Raw genomic sequence first — 19,919 nt, forward strand, 5'->3', positions numbered from 1 at the left:
AAGGTTTATTAATAAACCGTTTTTTTCCCGTTAGTTACATAGGAGATAGTAGATGCCTTTTTGTTATAGTCTCTTGACTGGCAAACACGAACAGAAATTATTATATTAAATAGGATACTGTATCGACCCAGTATGAGTAGCAGTATATTAATTAGTATAATCAAACCAAAAAGCTTTGATTAACACAAGTATAGAACTCATATAAAAGTATGATTGTTGTTCTTTATGGAATGTGCATTGAATTCAAGTGTATAAAGTATATGACGAACAATACGCAACTTTGAACACTCCTCCACATCTTTATTTGATCACATTTAAAACCCTGAAGTCTTGAAGTCAGTGAAGTTGATTATCCTTAAACTCACCATACAAATAAAGCCCTCACTAGAGCTAGTTAAAAAATCCTTTTTTTATTATATAATTTTCAAAGAATGCTATTTAATAATAATATAAAATAAAAATACATTATGTATGAGCAAGAAAGATTTCATGCCATAACGACAGCAAACGTGGGGCTTCTGCTAATGTCAGTGGCTGAATAGGCTGCAGATTCGACGGGGGCATGGAAACCATGTTAATTACATGGCAGTGTTGTTGTTCACATCCATGTGGTTCACAAGCTCGGTGACGAGCTCCTGCAGCACGGCTGCCCTCTTCTCACTCATCTCCAGCACGGACTGGTGGTTGACGGCGCTGGAGTCCCCGTAGCTCCGTGCTATTTTATTGGTGATAAGAGAGAGGCCAAACACACGCATGTCGCAGTGCTTGGCAACCACCACCTCTGGTGCTGTGCTCATTCCTGAGGGGTGGAAATGGAAGCTTCATTACTGACTTCACTACTGACTACTCAAGTACTTTATAAAGCATTGGGAGGAAAAAACACTAATCCCCCATTTTAGGTCAACTATAGGTTTAACATTTAACTGCACCACTGGAATACCATTCAGACAGATTTGATTCTTACCCTGGATGTAGTGAAGGCCGAAGACAGCAACCACATCCAGCTTCAAACTATTCAGGAGGTAAACCTGTGTTCTGGTTGCCAGACCAAAGAGCCAGCTCTGGTACAGCAGCCAAAACACACATTTACCTTCCTGAGTAATGCTTGACGTCTCTTTGGAGTACACCCTGGCCTATATAATTGCTTGCTATAATCATTTCCATTCTTGTCACTAATAATGGATGCTTACCCACAGCATCTGCTCCTAGTCTGTGCAGAAGGCGGGCCTCAGCTATGCTCTCAAAGTTGGGTCCTCCAACCATGCAGTACACGCCCTCCTGAACAAACTGTGACATGCCCATGTTTTTACAGATGTCAAAGGCCAGGTTTCTCAGATCTTTATCATAAGCGCCAGACATGGAGGGAAAGCGAGGCCCAAATCTGGAAAGTAAACAAATAAATACAAGAGGATGCTGAGTGTCCCAGATGCATAAATGCGTACTCTAAAAATGTTTGTCTATTTATTGAATATTTATGGCTATAAAGGTCTATTGTAACGCAAACCACTAATGCTTGCAATAGATTTGAAAACAAATCAGAATCGGTTACTGTTGTAACATAAAAACTGTAAATATGTCATTTACAAGATGGAACTGTACATTCTGTACATTGTGTACATACATATATACATAATTATATACATTGTACATTGTGTATATAAACATAATATACATATATTGTACATACATTGTTAATATATTTTTGTACATATATAGAATATATATTCCTCTATGCACCCCTGCTTTCTTTTTCCTCAGTTTGGACAGAGCACTCTCAACCATTTCACTGCGAGTTATACTGTGTATGACTATGTATGTGACAAAAAAACCAAACTTGAAACTTGAAACTTGTAAGACTGGAACCATACTAACTATAAGATTTGTTAGCCACTCCTATCCATTTTAACTTATATCACTGGGTTGTGATATTATAAACTTGTCTTATGGTCAGGTAAACAAAAAAACAACTTTTGCATTGACTAACTTACTTTTCGTCATTAGGGCCATTCAGTGGGTTCAAACCAGCAAGTCCAGGGATGTTAATGTGATCCCTGATGATCATGATGTCACCACAGTGGTAGCTGTCTGCTAAATATCCTGCTGCATTTGTGACAATCAGGGTCTCCACTCCCAAAAGCTTGAACACCCTTACTGGAAAAGTGACCTGTGACAGAGATGCAGAATACGACTTCGGCTCTTGTTTCTCTGGGGCACCGAAATGCCAGGAATATCAAGGTTTTAAACTCTGTGCTAACTCCAAGAAGCATGCATTCTACTGTATTCCCCAGAGAATGAATGGACAGCTGTACCTCCTGGTCTGAAGTAGAGAATACTACCATTGAACAGAAAAATGAGCACCGGCACCCAGCATGTGATGCAACTCAGCGTGACTAAGAGCAGGAAAGCATGCATGGTACTATTTAATGAAAAGTGCATATCCCTCTAGTTATTACTTGTGACTAGGTTATGGCTGGCTCAAGCAGGGGGCATGAGGACGGACACAGTACAGAACTGCCTTCATGATGGTTTGTGATGGGATAAGCAATGGATTGCTACTACAAGGGAGGAATTACTAATAAAAGACACTGCCTATAAGGCAGTGTGCCATGAAGGCGGTCTCACTTATTTAGTTACGTGAGGGAATGAAGGCAATCAAGAAATTTTTAGTGGGTCTGAAAGAACTCGCCTTAGAGAGTGAGTGACCCTCATATATGTGGAAACGGCCCTGCATACAAACGCAGGTCTTTCCCTTGAGCTCACCAAACACCAGCCTCCCAGCATGACCCTGCACTATTCACATGCATGCACATGCACATGAGCACATAGGCACACACACACACACACACACACACACACACACACACGAGACTAATATTACAAATTACTTAATTACTTAAGTAATCCATACTTTTACTAATATGGTGTTTACCGTGACCGATAATTTCAAGGAGACATGCATGATGCATTTTAAACATTTACACTGAATCTCTGGTAACATATAAATCATTCTAGTAGCTATTTTGCTAACTAGAAATGAATACTTTGCATATGCCACTAAATCGTCTTTCTAGAAAGGAGGCCACCTATTCTCTTGCTTCAACATCCTACTTCATCTGAGCTCCCAGACATACCTGTGCTGTGAGGAAAACCAGGTATTTCAGAATACTTGAAGGAATCTTGGCACTGGAGGACATCAGCCAGCAAACCCAGTCCGGAACCACAGATAATGGCAATTTTGGGTCTGTGCTGTGTCTGGGATAACAGCCAATCAGCTGTTTTCTGATAATCTTCATGACTGGGAGGAGGCAAAAGTAATATCTTTATCTCTATCCTTTTTCAGAGACTGGGGAAGTGAAATGTGATACACTGATCTATGGCAGAATGTGGTACAAATAATCAAGGTGATATCCACATCTGGCATTCCGGGACAAACTTCACTAACCGAGTGTAGGGTTATGGTGTGTACTTAAGTACTCTTATAAACAAAACAAGTTTCACTGCCCTTTGCCACATAGACACCTCCAGTTATTTGCCCTTTTAGGAAGACCCCAGTGAAACACTCATAAGGATTTAGTAAAGAAACCTACTTTTCATCCTGTAACTGACTCCCAGAAAATATCTACAGCTGAGAGTAAAACCCACAACCTATAGTACATGTCATAACTATTTTTTTAAATCCTGAGTTATCGTAAATGTCATACTGTATCGTCATTCTATCCATTTATGCACTAAAATGCTCAGAACACATTCTATTCACATTCTACTCATTAATCATTTGTGATATTCCCCCATGATTTGTTACATTCACTCATTAATGATTTGTGAAAACAAGAGCCAAAGAAAGTTTACATTTTACCTTATCTGATCTTTACTGTACATCTTGTGTTCCATGTGAAGCTGAAGTATGGCTTGAAGATGAACAGAGTCCCTGAGGAATTACAAACAGAAATGAAAGCAAAGTTTCAGACCATTTTTATACATCTTGCTAAGCAGCAGGAATTTCCTGATTGGTTACATCTTAATGTTGTTGCCAGCGAGGCCAAATGAACTGCCTTACTGTTTGAAAGGCTTAATATTTAAATAAAATAGTATGCAAATTCCATTGAAAATCAATCATTGTCAACAATCGATTTTATTATCTATGTAGCCTTTTTTAAGATTTGACCATAATCTGGTTACGGAAAGATGTTTACAGTAGATCGGTTTATCATAAAAGATCAATCAGGAGTGCTTGTTCTGTGCAAACACACGAAATATCATGGCTGTTTGAAACAAATATAGTTTGAGCATGCTCATTTCTTGGTTAATGTTGTTTATCTGTTCTTATTTGTATAACATACTGCATGTTAAAATAAAGTTGGGCTTTGAGTGGGGAAAAAAATGTTCACAAAAGTTGTTCTGGTCAGTCTTTAAATGTCATTACAATTATGAGGAAAGTTAGACTATTTCAATATATAGTGGAATGGTGTGAATCACACCATTATCTTATACCAACCATACCACATCCTTTACATATCCTATTACACCCTGTGTCTGAAATTTCCTGGGGAATCTGATATAATTCACAAGACATTTTCTTCTCCTTTAAATTTTTTTTTTTATTGATCTTGAGACACAATAGAGGATCCAAGTAACCCTTAAAAATGTGTTAACATTGGAGGTATGGCCATTCTTGAGGTAGCATGTGACACCCATTACCAGAGACTGGACTTCATTTTTATTCAAAATCTTGGGACCAGGAAAAAATTAATTTGAGCACTTCACAAGGTTTGGCTGATTACAATCTTTTCACCCTTTTAGATAAACAACTTCAGGCTTGTAAAGCCACATGCTATATATCAAATGCTTAAGGAAAGAACAAAGAAGTATCTCCTTACTATTAGTACATCTTGTTAGTGTTGTTGTATGTTATATGTATGTATTCTTATGTTATATGTATGTATTCTCCATATTTAATGGTAAAGCACAGTCCACAATAAAGTTCATGGCAATGAGAAAACAATGAACTAATATAAATCTGTAGGGCAACTAGTCACCAACTCATTTGTGCCATTCTGATCATGTAAGAAAGGATGCTGTACATACTCAGATGCTCAGTGAACCAAACTCTCTTTTATTATAGTTATTATTATTATTGGCTGAAATGATTTGGTTTCCAACACATACATATTTGTAGATGCTATGTGATAACAGATATAGCAGATATAACATGACCTATTTTAGAGGCATATGTAGATTCAGATATAGACATAAGGAAGCAAAACGACGCTGCAGCAGGGCACACGTACACTAGAAGAGCTGTACAGGAGATGAGCTGTAGCCTGTTGCCAAGTCTACAGTAACCCAGGGGACCTTCACCAGGAGAAGCACTGACATTAAAACACATTTGAGTCTATGTTTTATAGTCAATATTTTAAGTTAGCATTTACTGCTCTAACAGAGGTCCTTGCTTTGATGCTCACAGCCTCCCTATGATCGCTGAGCCATTAGATGTGATTGGCTGAAACAGCAGAAGTGGTGCCTATAGCAATAAAGTGCTAACACGCACATGCCAGGGTGAAATTTAACTGGGTTCATGTGAATGATGGTATGCAGAGAGAAAGAGAGAGAGCGTGAGACACAGAGAGAGAGAGAGAGAGAGAGAGAGAGAGAGAGAGAGAGAGAGAGAGAGAGAGAGATTGATTGATTGTAACGAACAAGGTATGTTGAGCACTTGACAATGTTAATCTTGTTAATAAAGACTTGCTGATTCTCTCTTTCTTTCTGTTTCTCTCATAAAAAAGATGCCCGAGATGCCTTATAGACACTTAATACTGAACCAGCTACAAGGACTATATATTATTTATTAAAGTGTGGACTGATAACAAGCTGGGATGCCCAAGAAGGATAGGTTCCCCCTTGAGTCTTGGCCCTACTAAGTTATCTAAATTTTAAATTCCAGCCAGTGAGTTTTCCTGTCATCACTGGCTTGCTCATTAGGCACTGGGACCCATAAATTTGTATAGCTGCTTTGGCATGTTATAAATCAATAAATTTTACTTTGACTCTGACTTGATTACTTCTTCATGAATCAGTGTATGATGTTTTTTATTACACTGTATAAACAAAGCAGTTACATCTTCAAAACCCCAAACCAGATCATAGCCAACTTGTTTGTGCACGTTAACCGTTCGTGCAACGACCCGAGTACCACAGGGCGTGGAGCAGGACTCACAGACTCCCTCGACTCTGACAGACGTTTCTTAACATATAACGCATACAACCACGGCACTCACGCATAAAAACGGTGAACACAAACACACATCTAACTAAGCACAAAACTCCGTCAACGTTAACAACGACGACATGAATAACAACCAGCAAGTATGCATGTACCAACAGGCGTTTAAATACATACTGACACACAACACTAAACCCTGTGCAGGTGTGTGCCATCAAGGAGGGCGTAGTTACAAACAAGACACAGCACGCGGCGGGCCGTACCACGTGACCAGTGGCAAGGGGAGCGTTCCATTTGAAGGATCATGGTTTATACTACTTATCACACCACATTAAACATAATATAGGCCGCTTTTTCCCCCTCAAAAATTGCTCTTATATTATTTATCAGGAAAACATTAGCATGGACATAATTCCTGGTCTATCTAAAATAAGTTGTTGGTGTATTTTATTTTTTTTTTTCCCAAAATCTGATGCATTATACTTTACATGTAACGGAGAGGTTTTGCCTTTTGTAATGCCTATTATGACCAACATTATAAACTAAAACCACAAGTCACCTTTTTTACAGTGAATAAGTGCAAAAAAACCAACAACACAAAACAAAACGGGAAACAAGAAATATTTAAAGTTGAAAATAATTCGATGTGCTTCTTTGCTCTATTATCTTGTTAAGGTGACGTGCGCGAGGCGTTTCACGTGCTCCTCAATGGTCGCAGAACGCCTCTCATTTCGCGGTCACGCGGAGGTGTGGCGTAATTGGACATTAAGGCATGTGCTGTCCTACTTGTTGTGGCTCGCAGAATGGACTCTGAATTCCCGTGTCTGCTGGTTCCACCACAGGGTTTCCCCACTGATGAATCAAGTTAATTTTCCTGACCACTTATCAGAAATCGATGGACTAATGAATGGTAGGCTAAAATCCATTTCATTGAAACAGTCCCGAGGTCCCGCTGGGATCACAAATGAAAGGTGGTTTTTTTTGGGAAACATTTCCGAAATAAATGTCTCCTCTTATCAAATCCTGAGATTACAGAAACATTAAGGTATGATTAAAGTATGATGTGTGTATATATATATATATATATATATATATATATATATATATATATATATATATATATATACGCTAAAATTGTGTCATGTTATTTTAGTATTGTACCAATTCAGTATTGTACCCATTAGTATTGAAGTATTGTACCCATTCTGTAAATTGTCTGTAAGATTATGATTCTGTTGTTGTTGTTTTACCCCTCAGCTACTTGTCCAGCAGCAAACCTGGTGGATTTAATCCTGTAACTGCAGAATTGCATCTGAAGGGTGTATGTAGTAGAGCCAGCTGGGAAGCCTCCTGTCCCCCCAGGCCTTTCAGAGACCCAGCCAGTGGGTCAGTCCAGCTCAGGGTCTTAACCACCTGACCTTAATCCTCAACCACAAACACATGGACTGCAGTCAGCCCTGTGCATCTGGTTGCTCTGCCGTATGCTAAGCGCCGAGGACGTGAGGCACCCTAGTGGGCAGTCTGTCGACATGGAGGGTCTGCACATGGACACAGACGTGATAAGAGGAGTTGATTGGGAGCAGTTGGAGATTAGCCAGCTGCTACCAGTGATCAGAGGAACAGAGAGTGCTAAATCATAAGATCAGAGGAGGCACACACAGTCCATGCCTAAAGAACATGATCTTCTTTCTGCGTAGACTTATAGAGTGATTTGATTCTAACATAAAAATTGGATTCTTATAGCCTACTCTTTTAATCTAATATAATATTAGATCAGAGAATAAAATTCCTCTAGGTTAAGGCAAAAATTGTCTTGTGGGGCAAAAAGAAAGTTTTGTGGGGAAAATTCCTGAGCTGCCCACCAGAGGTGTAACAGAGACCTCCAGGAATTCTCTCCTGAGGAATTGATTAACAAAGAGTAAATCGAAAACACAAGAGCACATATTATTGTTATATAAATCTCAACAGAACAAAAAGACATTTCCATGATTGTTATCATCATTGTTGGCTGCGTTGTCCGCAGAACCAGATAGGTTGGATTAATCATAGATTTGATGGTCCTGGTCTTCAGAGACTTCACAGCTGCAATCATAAATGGTAGACAACACCAAAGGAGGAGAAACACAACAATAACAGGCAATATAAAATTAATCAGTCAATGACCCCAACCATTCCACAGGCAGAAGAACCAGGCGAACTAGAAACGCTCAGTGATGGGTAGAGTCTTATTTGAATATGTCATGTCATCTTTAACAATAAAAACATCATAATAATGATCAGGGAACATGGCACACGCCTTCAGCTAACAGAAAGTTAGCTGACACACCACACTAACCCACACCATAGCATCTGTGGACTACAAGGCTGTAAATGACCTTAATGTTTACTCTGTCTGATAAGCATAAGTCGCCAAGCTTTAAGGGATAACAAGGGTTCTGCAGTATTAAAAGGTCTCCAGATCTTTGGCATCGCTAGGCTGGGCATCAGTTAGTACAGCTGTTCATGTTATTGCAATAGTGGTAGTAGGTGGTCCATAAAGATCCTCAGAATTTTCAATGTAAATATTACATTTTCAAAGCAAATGTTTGATTATTATTCTGTCTTCAGTTGTTTGAGCTGTTGGGAGAGGGAGATGAGGCAACATTAACTTGAGCACCAATGAGTTTTTCAGTGAGTGCTCCAGTAAAATTAAAGACAATTGTATTTAACTGCCAGCTTGCATTGGCATGGTTGACCCTTTAAACAAGGCATGGGAAATGGTCTACCCTTCAAAACTTCAAGCGGTGACAGTTTTGAGGTTTCACAAGGAGTGGTGCGTATTTTATAAAGAACAACAGTAACAGGTTGTCACGAACTGCTCCTCTTCCCACTAGTCATGTGGTTTGGTCCGCCCCACCCCGTGCAGTGGGTAGTCATTGTATGTGTCTTGTTTGTAATCATGCCTTCTTTGTTAGCACACACCTGCACATGGTTTAGTGTTTGTCTATATGTGTTTAAACCCCTGCTGGTGTGTGCAGTGTTGTCGGTTATTGATCATGTTCACATCGTCAGTGTTGCACATATTCACATCCATGTTCACCATTTAAGTTTTATGTGAGTGCCATTGTATCAAATCAATGAGGGCCTCAGAAGATGGGCGCATGTTATGTTTTAACTGTTTTTATTGCCACATTGTTCTGTGCACAAATTAAACAGGAATCTAGGATCATATTTGTTGTTTGTTGGACATCCTTAAATAAAATATTCTACTGAGGATACTCCACAGAAATTTATTTCGTTTTGTCTAGAAATCCAGAGTTATAGACTTTGACTGACTGATGAGAAGGTGCATGTACAGAACCAGTGTAATTAAGGAGGGGAGAACCCCGTCAATTATGAGCATGTGTATTTAAGCGCGACGAATTGACCAGCATACAAAAGGCATAGGCTAAATTGCGGGTGGATGGCGTTTAGCAAGTGTTCTAGTCAATGAGCACAGACACGGGAACATTGTAGTGTTGCAGCGGTAAGTGATTTGGGAATTTTGTTTTTAATGTGACCCGATCCTGGAAGCAGATTGCTCAACAGTTGCAGGAGTTATAGAGGCAAAACACCCAGCCCCAGGTTTATAAGTGGAAGGAGTCTCATGTTGCATATGACCCCCAAGGTAAGCCAATATGTTTCCATTGCCAACAAGCTGGTCACATTGTCCAAAATTGCCTTGTTCAAATTACAAGTCATCAGCAGCCAGAAGTAGGGGTGGTGGACCATAGTTAGTAGAGCAGGCGGGAAACTAACTCCCCCTGCTGTGGGGAGTCAAACAGCAGGGTAGGAGCAAAAAGACTCAAATAATGTAAAGAAACCTGGAAATTATGGGCAGTTGGTGGGACAAAATCTAGTGGTGAGTGTGAACATGGGTGGGGTTGAGATAAGGTGTTTAGTGACTACAAGGTCTACGATGAGCAAAATCAGAAAGTTTCTTTAAATAGCATTTTGAGCAGAAAGGAGTTGGACTACTGCAGCACTGTAGCTGGCTGGTGATTAAGGCAGCAAATGGTTTAGATCATATACCATATTTGGGCTATTTAGAGGTTGTTGTCATGATTGTGGGAAATATGATAAAAGGGATGGGAATTCTGGTAACAAAGGATGTGACAGACCCACACTTCCAGGCAAGAAAACAGACTGTACCAGGGTTGATGGGAATGAATATTATTCGCCATTGCTATTAGGTATTAATTCAACATTTGATTCGATTTGATTGAGCATGAAATATGCTTGAGTAATGAGGTTCCGGTATGCCAGCACTATCACACAGAAGGTGATGTGTGAGAGCTGTAGTCTGTACTCCCCAGTTGTAGTAGTGTGGAAGAAAGATGAAACTATCCATATGTGTGTGGACTACTGGCATTTAAATGTCAAAACCTGTAAGGATCCATATCCTTTGGCCCAGATTGAGGAGTCTTTAGATGCTCTGGGCAAAGCCCAGTGGTTTATAGCTATTGATTTGGCAAGTGGCTACAATCAAGTGGCGGTGGCAGAAATAAAACAAAGATGGATTTTTGTACTCATTTTGGCCTATATGATTGGAATTGTATGCTGTTTGGCCTTTCTAATAGCCCTGGAACCTTCCACCGGTTGATGAAGAGGATATTGTGCATTCATAGAATTTGCTCATTGCATATTTTGACAATGTGGTCATTTTCTCAGAAACAGTTGAGGAACACTTACAGAGGCTTGAAGAGGTCCTGAAATGGTTAAAATCTTTTGGACTGAAAGCTAACCTTGCCAAATGTGTTTTTTTCTAACAGTAGGTGAAATTCCTGGGGCATTTCTGGCAACTGATCCAGGGAAGGTGGAAGCAGTGGTAGCATGGAAGAAGCCTAGCACTGTGACAGAACTGAGATAATTTCTGGGGTTTGCAAGCTACTATTGGAGGTTTGGGGAAGGTTTGCACAAATTGCAGCCTCCCTCCATCAAGTAGTGTCCCAAGGTACTGTAAAGAGGGGAAAGAAGCAACTTTGAAGTAATTTGACCTTATTAGACCTTTGAAATGATTAAATGGAATGCCGCATTCGAACAGTTGAAGAAAAAGTCTCTGGTGTTGGCATTTGCTGATTTTAATAAACATTTTTATTTGAAAATAGATGCAAGGTACTCATGTCTTCTTTGCAGATACTCCCTGAGTTTCTCTGGTTCAGCTTCGGGCCCTTCAGAGATCCGACCTAATAATAGGTCCATTTCTGGAACTCTGGAGGAAAGGGGACTTGACTAGAGCGGCAGCAAATCACGCCAGAAGTACAAGAATTGGTGAGACAGTGGAATTCGGTGGCGGAAAATGAAAGTGTTCTGTACAGATAAATTACAGAGGCAGGTGCAGGGCCATTGAGGCAAATTTTACTTCCAGCTAAATTGAAGGAGGTGGTAATGGAACAGCTCCATAATAATTATGGGCATCAAGGAGTGGAACGCACATTTAAGCTAGTGAGAGCCCGCTGCTACCGGCCAATTATGTATAAAGATGTGGAACATTGGTGCCAAACATGTGAAAGGTGTTGTAAAGGATGTGCACATTAAATCCAAGATCCCGCTGGGAAGTCTTCAAGCCGATGAACCGTTGCAGGTGCTTGCAGTTGATTTTACCATACTTGAACCTTCACAGGATGGGAGAGCGAATGTGATGGTAATGATGTCTTTTCCAAGTTTACTGTGGCAGTGGCAACAATAGATCAAATAGCAGGGACTCTAGCTTGAGTGCTGACCAAAGAATAGTTCCACAAGTATGGCGTTCCTTTATGTATATGTCCTATTGGATTTTTCTGCCTATTTTTTTGACCATGCTTTGGATGACCCTTACTTTCTAAACCTACCCTGTTTTCTTGCACTCGACCTTGAGTGGCTATAGCGTCCAGAAACATTCCAGTACCTGCCAACTGGACCCTTCAGCTGCTCAAGGCCAGCTGTTAAGTCAGACATCATCAGCAACTAAAGTCTTTGGGTAATATGGTGGAGAAGCTTACACCGCTGTATTGGTTCCCTCAGTAACGGAGTTAATGCATTGTCTGGCTACATTAACTACCAGTGAGTTGAAAGCTCCCAGTGTCATCACAGTCCCTCCACCCGCAGCTAGCAGCTCTCCATTTCGTCTTTCTCATCCTGATAAGTACAATGGGGATCCTGCAGGATGTAAAGGATTTCTGTTACAATGCTCATTGTATTTTGCCCATCAGCCTCCATGCACAGATGTGTGCATTTCCATTATTTTTTTATTAAGTGGGAAAGCTTTAGAGTGGGCTAACACTTATGGACTGAAGGTGGTAATATTACAAGAGATTACAATCTTTTTACAAGTCAGTTTTGGGCTGTTTTTGGTCACCCCTAGAAGGCAAGGCAAGTGGTGAACTGCTATACAGTGTACAACACGGTTCTCACACAGGAGCAGAGGACACCTTAGCTTTAACTATTACTTACAGACAAGGCTTCAATGTTGACTTTCTTACAGAATTAGCTTGCAGCAATAATTTAAAATCACTGGAAGGTCTCATTATGCAGTCTATATGTCTGGATAATCTTTTACAAGAGACAGGAAGAAACAAGCTACATTGGGTATTTCATCAGTGACACAGGAGTCACTATTGTGGATAAAAAGGTGGACACTGTAGTGAATTGGTTAGTGCCACATACACCAAAGGAGTTGCAGAGGTTTTTGGGGTTCGCATATTTCTAGAGATGCTTCATAGTGTCACGATTAGTCCCTCCCAGCTTCCATGTTCCATGCTTTCCCTGCCTTGTGTATTTTAGTTACATTCTGTAGTTTGGTTTTCTCCACCGCTCATAGGGGCTCACAGAGACTCCAGTATTGCAACATCTAGATCCAGAGGAACCCTTTGTGGTAGAGGTGGACGATACTGAGGTGGGAGTTAGAGCTTTTTTTTCACAAAGAAGTGGTAAGCCACCTAAGCGCCATCCAATTGCCTACTTTTCAAGGAGGTTGTCACCAGCAGAGAGGAAATATGTCATGGGGAACAGGGAATTGCTGGCAGTTAACTGGCTTTGGAGGAATAGAGGCATTGTTTGGAGAGGGTTAAACACCTGTTTATGGTGTTGACAGATCACAAGAATTTAGAGTATATCAAACATGCTAAATGACTTACTTTTCGCCAAGCCAGATGGTCACTATTCTTTACACGATTCAACTTTCAGATCACACTCCAACCAAGATCAAGGAATGCCAAGGCAGATGCTCTGTCCTGGATGGCATGAGTAATATGGAGAAAAGCACTGATCCCTTACCTATTTTGCCTGAAAAATGCATTATCGGCACCATACAGTGCGACTTTAATGAGGAACTGCAGAAATCATGTTCCAGCATGTGTTCAGGACTTAGGGAATACCTGAGGATATCACATCAGACCTGAGTTCACATCCCAGATATGAAAAGCTTTCATAAAGAAGCTGGGAATAAATGGCATCTTAACTTCAGGATACCACCTGCAAAGCAATGGTCAAGTGGAACAAGTCAGTCAGGAACTGGGAAAGTTCTTAAGGTTAAACTGCAAAGAACAAGAACATGGAATAGTCTAAGTATGTAATATGGGCAAAAATGGCACATGATTCCATCATTCATTCAGTTACTGGTCTCACACCTTTTAAATGTATGCTAGGATAACAACCTCCATTTGTGCCCTGGAATCCAGAGCCCTCAACATTACCAGCAATTGACGAATGGATGAGAGTGAACGTTTGGGAAAGCACACACCAAAAAATCCACCAGGCAATTACTCGTTTCCAGCACCATGCTAACTGTAGGAGAGCACCTGCAATTACATATTCACCAGAAGACCAGGTATGGTAATCCACCAGGGATATGCACCTTAGGGGTAGCAGTAAGATAAAACCCTGCTACCTAGGCCCATTCTTAGTGAAGAAAAAGATCAGTGATATTACTTACTGTCTGAAATTGCCCAGTTCCTATTGAATTTTGCCATCGTTTCATGTATCTCTGTTTAAGCCCTATGTTACAGGATCATTAACATCTCCTTTAGTGGAGAATGCTCCCCCACCACTGGAGTTCGAAGGCTTCTTGTCTTACACTGTCTGGGAGATACTGTACTACAGGAGACGTGGGAATGAGATACAGTATCTCATAGACTTGGAGAGTTACATACCAGAGGAGAGGTGCTGTGTCCCCAGGAAGGATGTATTGGATCTCTTTTTGAGCTTTGATTTTCATAGATCCAAGATAGGCCCACTCCTCGACCCAGAGGTCGTCCTCGCGGCCGTTCAGCACTGCCTGCTGACTCAGACTCCTGGGGGGCAAGGATACCGTCACGCCTACCACAAGAACACTGACAACATTACCCATAATCCCCCTGTTCATTCCCAGTCTCTGGATTATTACTATCAGCTGTGTCTTGTTATCCTAATGTGTCTTTGTATATATAGCCCTGTGTTTAGTCAGTCTTTGCAAAGCCATGTTTGCCTGCCTTACGTTTCTGTGTATTTGGATTATTGTTGTGTTTTTTAGTTATGATCCCTGCCTATCATTTGGATTTACCCTTTGTGTTTGCATGTTTGGATTGTCTTTGGTTACTACCTCTAACTGTTTTTTTTACCATGACTTGGATTGCCCTTACTTTATTAAACTGTTTTCCTGCACTCGACTCCATTTCTGTCCAACATACGTTACAATACAGAGTTCAAGGTTATAAAATTAAGACGATATGAAAAAACACAGGAACTAAGTAGCAAAGAAACAACTGTTTATTATGTATTTTTGCATGCTGAGTCTAAATACGTTTTCAGAATTTCTCTATCAACTAGTTTTTGTTTTTTTTGTTCCTCCATTACTTTTACATCTTCATGTAAGGCATTTAGCAGAAGGGATCTACCAAAGTAATTTTAGCTGTCTACTTAAGGTAAATAGATTATACTCACATATCATTATATATAGTAGGCCTATGGAAAATCGGTACCAGGAAAGTGGAGCCCCTCAGTGTATGCAGTTTACTACTGGACCCTGAAGATGTATGCTCCTGAGGCCAAATATTGGCGAAATACATACACCTGTACAAAATTTTTTATAAGTGTAATAACAGCTTTATTTATGAATAAGTCACATATTCATATTGTAAAATTAACCAAAAACCATGCCTGAGAGAAATACATACAACAGATTTGAATTCAGCATAAAAAGATCTATGAGGACCCCATATTTGAGTTTGCACAAAAATATATATTGTTACTCAGTGTTATTAAATGAGTTTTGAAGAAGTAACTCAGTACTTGAGTAGTCTTTTCAACAGATATGTACAGATACTTAAAAAAACAAACAGATTTCTTACTTTTAATTAAGTACTAATTTAAATGACTACTTTTACTTCTACTTGAATATTTATTTTAAAGCAATGCTACTAATTGTTTATCTATGTAAAAGGATCGGCAATGATGGTAGTTGTAAAAATATCTAGTTATTCACTTTTCTTACCATTCCATCTACTACGGTGGACAAAAGAGCACAACTTTATGAACAGTACTTGTTACTGTAGAAACCTGCATGATTTTGAAAATCATAGAGCTAAGTATGTACATGTAGATATGATAAATATGATGTTTTTAATGGTTAAGTTTTATGTTCACAAAATGTAAATTCTCAAGTAAAAGGACTTTTTTTTTTTTGCCTTTGAAAAGGAAATGGAACTTTATATTAAATTTGCTAATTGGGCCCCCTTTAAAAGCTTGTTATAAAGTTTGTTAATGCATGTATGTACTTTAGCTATGACTAATGATTTGTTGTGCAATTATAGGTATGTTTTGCATATGCATTTGATGGTGTGTAGCTTATTTCAGCTTGCCTAACTAGAGCTAACAGCAAAGGTGGTGTGTTGGCAGATGTTACGGTAATGAGGCAGTTTACTTGCTAGCTGGCTAGTCACTGTACTGCAAATAGGCAGCTGGATATTGTGGTAACAATGCTGGCTTAAGTTACTCGCCTAAATTACTCAATCATCGCATAAAATAGATTGCCAAAATGATCCATCAGGTCAAGGACAAACCAAGGTACTGAACTGTAAACAGCTTTAACATCCAACTGACAACAAAGTGCTAATAAAAAGAACTGAACACTGTCAAATGCTGATTAGCAGAAGATTCTTGCAGGTTCGATTTTTATATATTGCTTATTTCCCCAGTTAATACTATATCAGGTAAATATAACGAGTAAATAAGCGGACCATCAAAATTTGATGTTTTAAAATAAAAATTCACCATATCTAGCACCAACCAGAATGCAAGTGATCAGCTGTGGCTGCAGCATAAGGGGGCCAGTAATCAGGGACTTTTAAACTTAGAAATTATTATTCATTTAAACATTTTTTTCTTGAACATGGGGCAAACTGTTCATCTGGCAAGAAAGATAATTTTTTTAATTTAAATTGAAAATGGCATCAAGGGGTAGGTGCTTGAGCACTCTACCACCACCACCACCTCACGCACTTGAAAAGCCTCAGTGACAAAGTAGCAAAGAAGCACAGACAGCAGAATTTGGCTGAGAAGATCTAAGCTCATTATTACAGACTAAATGCTTGGCAGTAAAGCAGCAGTGATTGTGTTTTTCCTATAAGTACATTAAGGCTTGTTGATAGCGAGTATATTGTGTCTTCGAGCTACCTTTTTTCACAAATGTACGCCAAAATGCGTATTGACTGTCTGCGAATAGTGACGGGTTTCTCCTAGAACAAAGTACATGTGCAAATCAGACTTACCAGCTCAGCCCCCTGAGCCGAGGTATAGGGAAGAGATTGGGCTTCAAGAATTGCATTCCACAATGTACACACAGCATAGTCCCATACGTAGATGCCATCACTCGGTTTGGAACAGGAGCCATCAACAAAAATGTGTGATACATGTTCCAAAGCTAAATCATACCTACAGCATGATTGTACAAAGATCATTGAGGAACAGTTGTGCTCCTCTGGTGTTGGTGCTGACTTCGGGAGAGACAACATTTGATGCAGGATGAAGGCTGGAGAGGCCTGCAGAGAAGAGAGTTTGATAGTCAAATTAATAGAGCATGTCACTGTGTTTTCATAGCTGCTGTGTCTCTTTGCTGTTATTTGCTGTGTGGCGGATGTATTTAACACCTTGGTGACCTGATGACTGATATGCAGGGTTAAGTTATGTAAAAGAACTAGTTTCTCAGCATCCTGTTCCAAAACACCAGCACCAGCTAGAGTGTGTAAACATGCAGGTTAGGCCTTAAGCCAAGTTATCTTAAGTTTTCGATAGGTATGTCACATGTCTGTAACCTCCAATATGCTCCTGTGCCAACACCCCTGCCATGACCCCGTCATCCTCACAGATGTGGAGATAAAAGGGTAAGCCTAATGCTGGAGTAGAGCAAGAGATGACTTTAGGGCAGAGAAAGCTGCCATCAGTTCAGCTGTTTATTCAATATGCTCAGGAGAGTCAGTTTTACATACAGAGTGTAGGGTCTTACCATTAAAAGAGCAGTTAGGAACCCAAGCCCTGCAACAGTTCACAAGTCCCAAAATCCTTATTATACCTTTTTTTTTTTGATGGGGGGATGAATCCCAGGTATTTCACCTAAGTCCAGCAGTATTGGAGTTTCTCCAGCGAGGCTTTGAAACTGTACAAGGCTAGGTTCTTCAGCAGGGCCAGTGAACCCCACTCACGGGTATTGTGGTCAGCAGTTGACAGGAACAGATCATTTGTGTACTGTAGGACATCAGACTCTTTGGGGATGGTTAGGTTAGCAAAAATTCATGAACAGTGGCAGCAAAGACAGTAGGTAAGTCAACAAAACCCCGCGGCAGCCTAGTCCAAATGAATTAATTATATTTGAATATAAAAGCAAAAATGGGCTGTGTGCCACATGGTTGTGTTCACATGAGGTCAAACTCACTTGATCCTTGTGTTCTGCCCATGCCTGCGGCCTGGTTTGACATTGCCACAGGACTAGGAAGAGGCATTTAACCCAATTCATGCCTGTTTCCTGCATCATTTTAGCTAATCCCCCTTTAATGGTTCCATTTGCCCTTTCTACCGCCCCTGCGCTAGAAGGGTGATAGCTGCAGTGTTTTCTCATATCCACTCCTAGATATTTAGTCAGAGCTTTTAAGCCTTCGTGTACGAAGAGTGTTCTGTTGTCACTGGACACTCGTTGCGGCAACCCCCACCGGGGAATAATTTCTCTCAGTAGCGCTTTTGCTACTGCATCACTATCTTGTTTTCCCGTTGGGAAGGCCTCCACCCACTTACTAAACATGCACACACACACAAGCATGTATCTCTTCCCTTCTGCTGGTGTTAGTTCTACAAAATCTATCTGCCAATGTTGAAATGGTTCACTAGGTGGCGTGTGTCCAGCGGGTGCATGTTTGGTATGATTGTCTCCATGCGGTGTATTTTGTGCACATACCAGGCATCAGGAACAAAAATTTGGGGTGTGTGTGTTTATTCCCGGTGCATACCAATGTCTCGTTATACTCTCCACTATCCCCCCTTTGCTCATGTGACTCCTCCCATGAGCAATCTCACTTAATCCTTTTATATAAGATGTGGGGAGACATGGTTTGTTCGAGTCTGGGTGTACCAATATCCCGCCTATTTGTTTACACCCCCCTTTTTTCCATTTCGCATAGTCCTGTGGAGTGGCTTGTCTTTGGATATCTTTGGTAGTTATTCGGGTTTCAATATCTGCTTGTGCCATTTGTGGATTGAGTGGCTGTAATGCTGTAAGTTGAGCTACTTTATCCGCATGAGCATTTCCTTTTGACACAGTGTCATCTGCCTTTGTGTGTGCGGCACACTTCATAATTGCTACTTCCTTTGGCAGTTGGATTGCTTCCAATAGTTCTGCTACCAGGTGGTGATTTTTTATCTTTGCTCCTGAGCTGGTGAGAAAGTTGCAATGTTTCCAAATGGCCCCAAAATCATGTACCACTCCCCAAGCATATCGGGAATCAGTCCAAACATTCACAGTCTTATCCTATGCTAGCTTACATGCCTGTATGAGTGCGACAAGCTCAGCTGCCTGCGCTGAGTAGTTAGATGGGAGTGGTTCCGCTTTCACCACTTCCGTGTTTGACACGACGGCAAATGCTGCTCGATTAGTTCCTCGAGAGTCACGTTTGGCTGAGCCATCCACAAACAACTCCAGGTCCGCGTTAAATATCGGTTCCTCCTTTAAATCTATTCTAGGAGATGTTGCAATTTCTAACACTTGCTGGCAGTCATGGGGTTCCCCCTCCTCCTCTGTAAGCGGTAGAGTGGAGGGGCTCACGGTTGTGCATCGTTTCACAGTAACATTTGGCATGTCCAATAAAGCAGTGTGGTACCTGAGCCATCGCTGAGCGGATAAATGTGCCACCTTTTGGTCCTGCAATATTCGTGATACTGCATGGGGAACATGTAGGGTCAGTTTAGCATGCCCTACTATATCTCTGGATGCTACTAGGGCCTTTTCTGCTGCGGCTACTGCTCTTATACACAATGGCAGGCCTGCTGCAACTGCATCCAGCTTTCCTGAGAAATAGGCTACTGGCCTCTGTTTGTCCCCGTGTTTTTGCGTTAAAACGCTTGTCATGTATTGTCCTTTCACATCCACTGTCTGTTCGAATGATTTACTGAGGTCTGGGATGCCTAAGGCGGGCATGACCTATAATAATTGCTTCAATGCTGTAAAGGCTGCTTCAGCTTC

The 19,919-nt window shown here is 40.6% G+C and overlaps 1 protein-coding gene across 2 annotated transcripts in view; it reads right to left on the bottom strand.

Moving 5' to 3' along the window:
• Nucleotides 1-295: 295 nt before the first annotated feature.
• Nucleotides 296-19,919, bottom strand: part of LOC145654547 (purine nucleoside phosphorylase-like) — an 86,562-nt gene continuing 66,938 nt past the window's right edge. The window contains exons 4-9 of one of the 2 annotated variants that reach the window (XM_081708760.1): nt 3,857-3,928; nt 3,132-3,295; nt 2,687-2,790; nt 1,989-2,164; nt 1,191-1,381; nt 296-799 (exon numbers count right to left, since the gene is read on the bottom strand). In XM_081708760.1, coding sequence (XP_081564886.1) covers nt 579-799; nt 1,191-1,381; nt 1,989-2,164; nt 2,687-2,790; nt 3,132-3,295; nt 3,857-3,928 — 928 coding nt within the window. In that variant the 3' untranslated portion in view covers nt 296-578. Of the gene's footprint in view, nt 800-1,190; nt 1,382-1,988; nt 2,165-2,686; nt 2,791-3,131; nt 3,296-3,856; nt 3,929-15,288; nt 17,233-19,919 lie in introns of those variants that run through there. The other variant, XR_014120765.1, reaches the window with a different exon arrangement.

This window comes from Electrophorus electricus, unplaced genomic scaffold (genome assembly GCF_041902795.1).
Source record: "Electrophorus electricus isolate QZ-2024a unplaced genomic scaffold, ASM4190279v1 Scaffold131, whole genome shotgun sequence".
NCBI lineage: Eukaryota > Metazoa > Chordata > Actinopteri > Gymnotiformes > Gymnotidae > Electrophorus > Electrophorus electricus.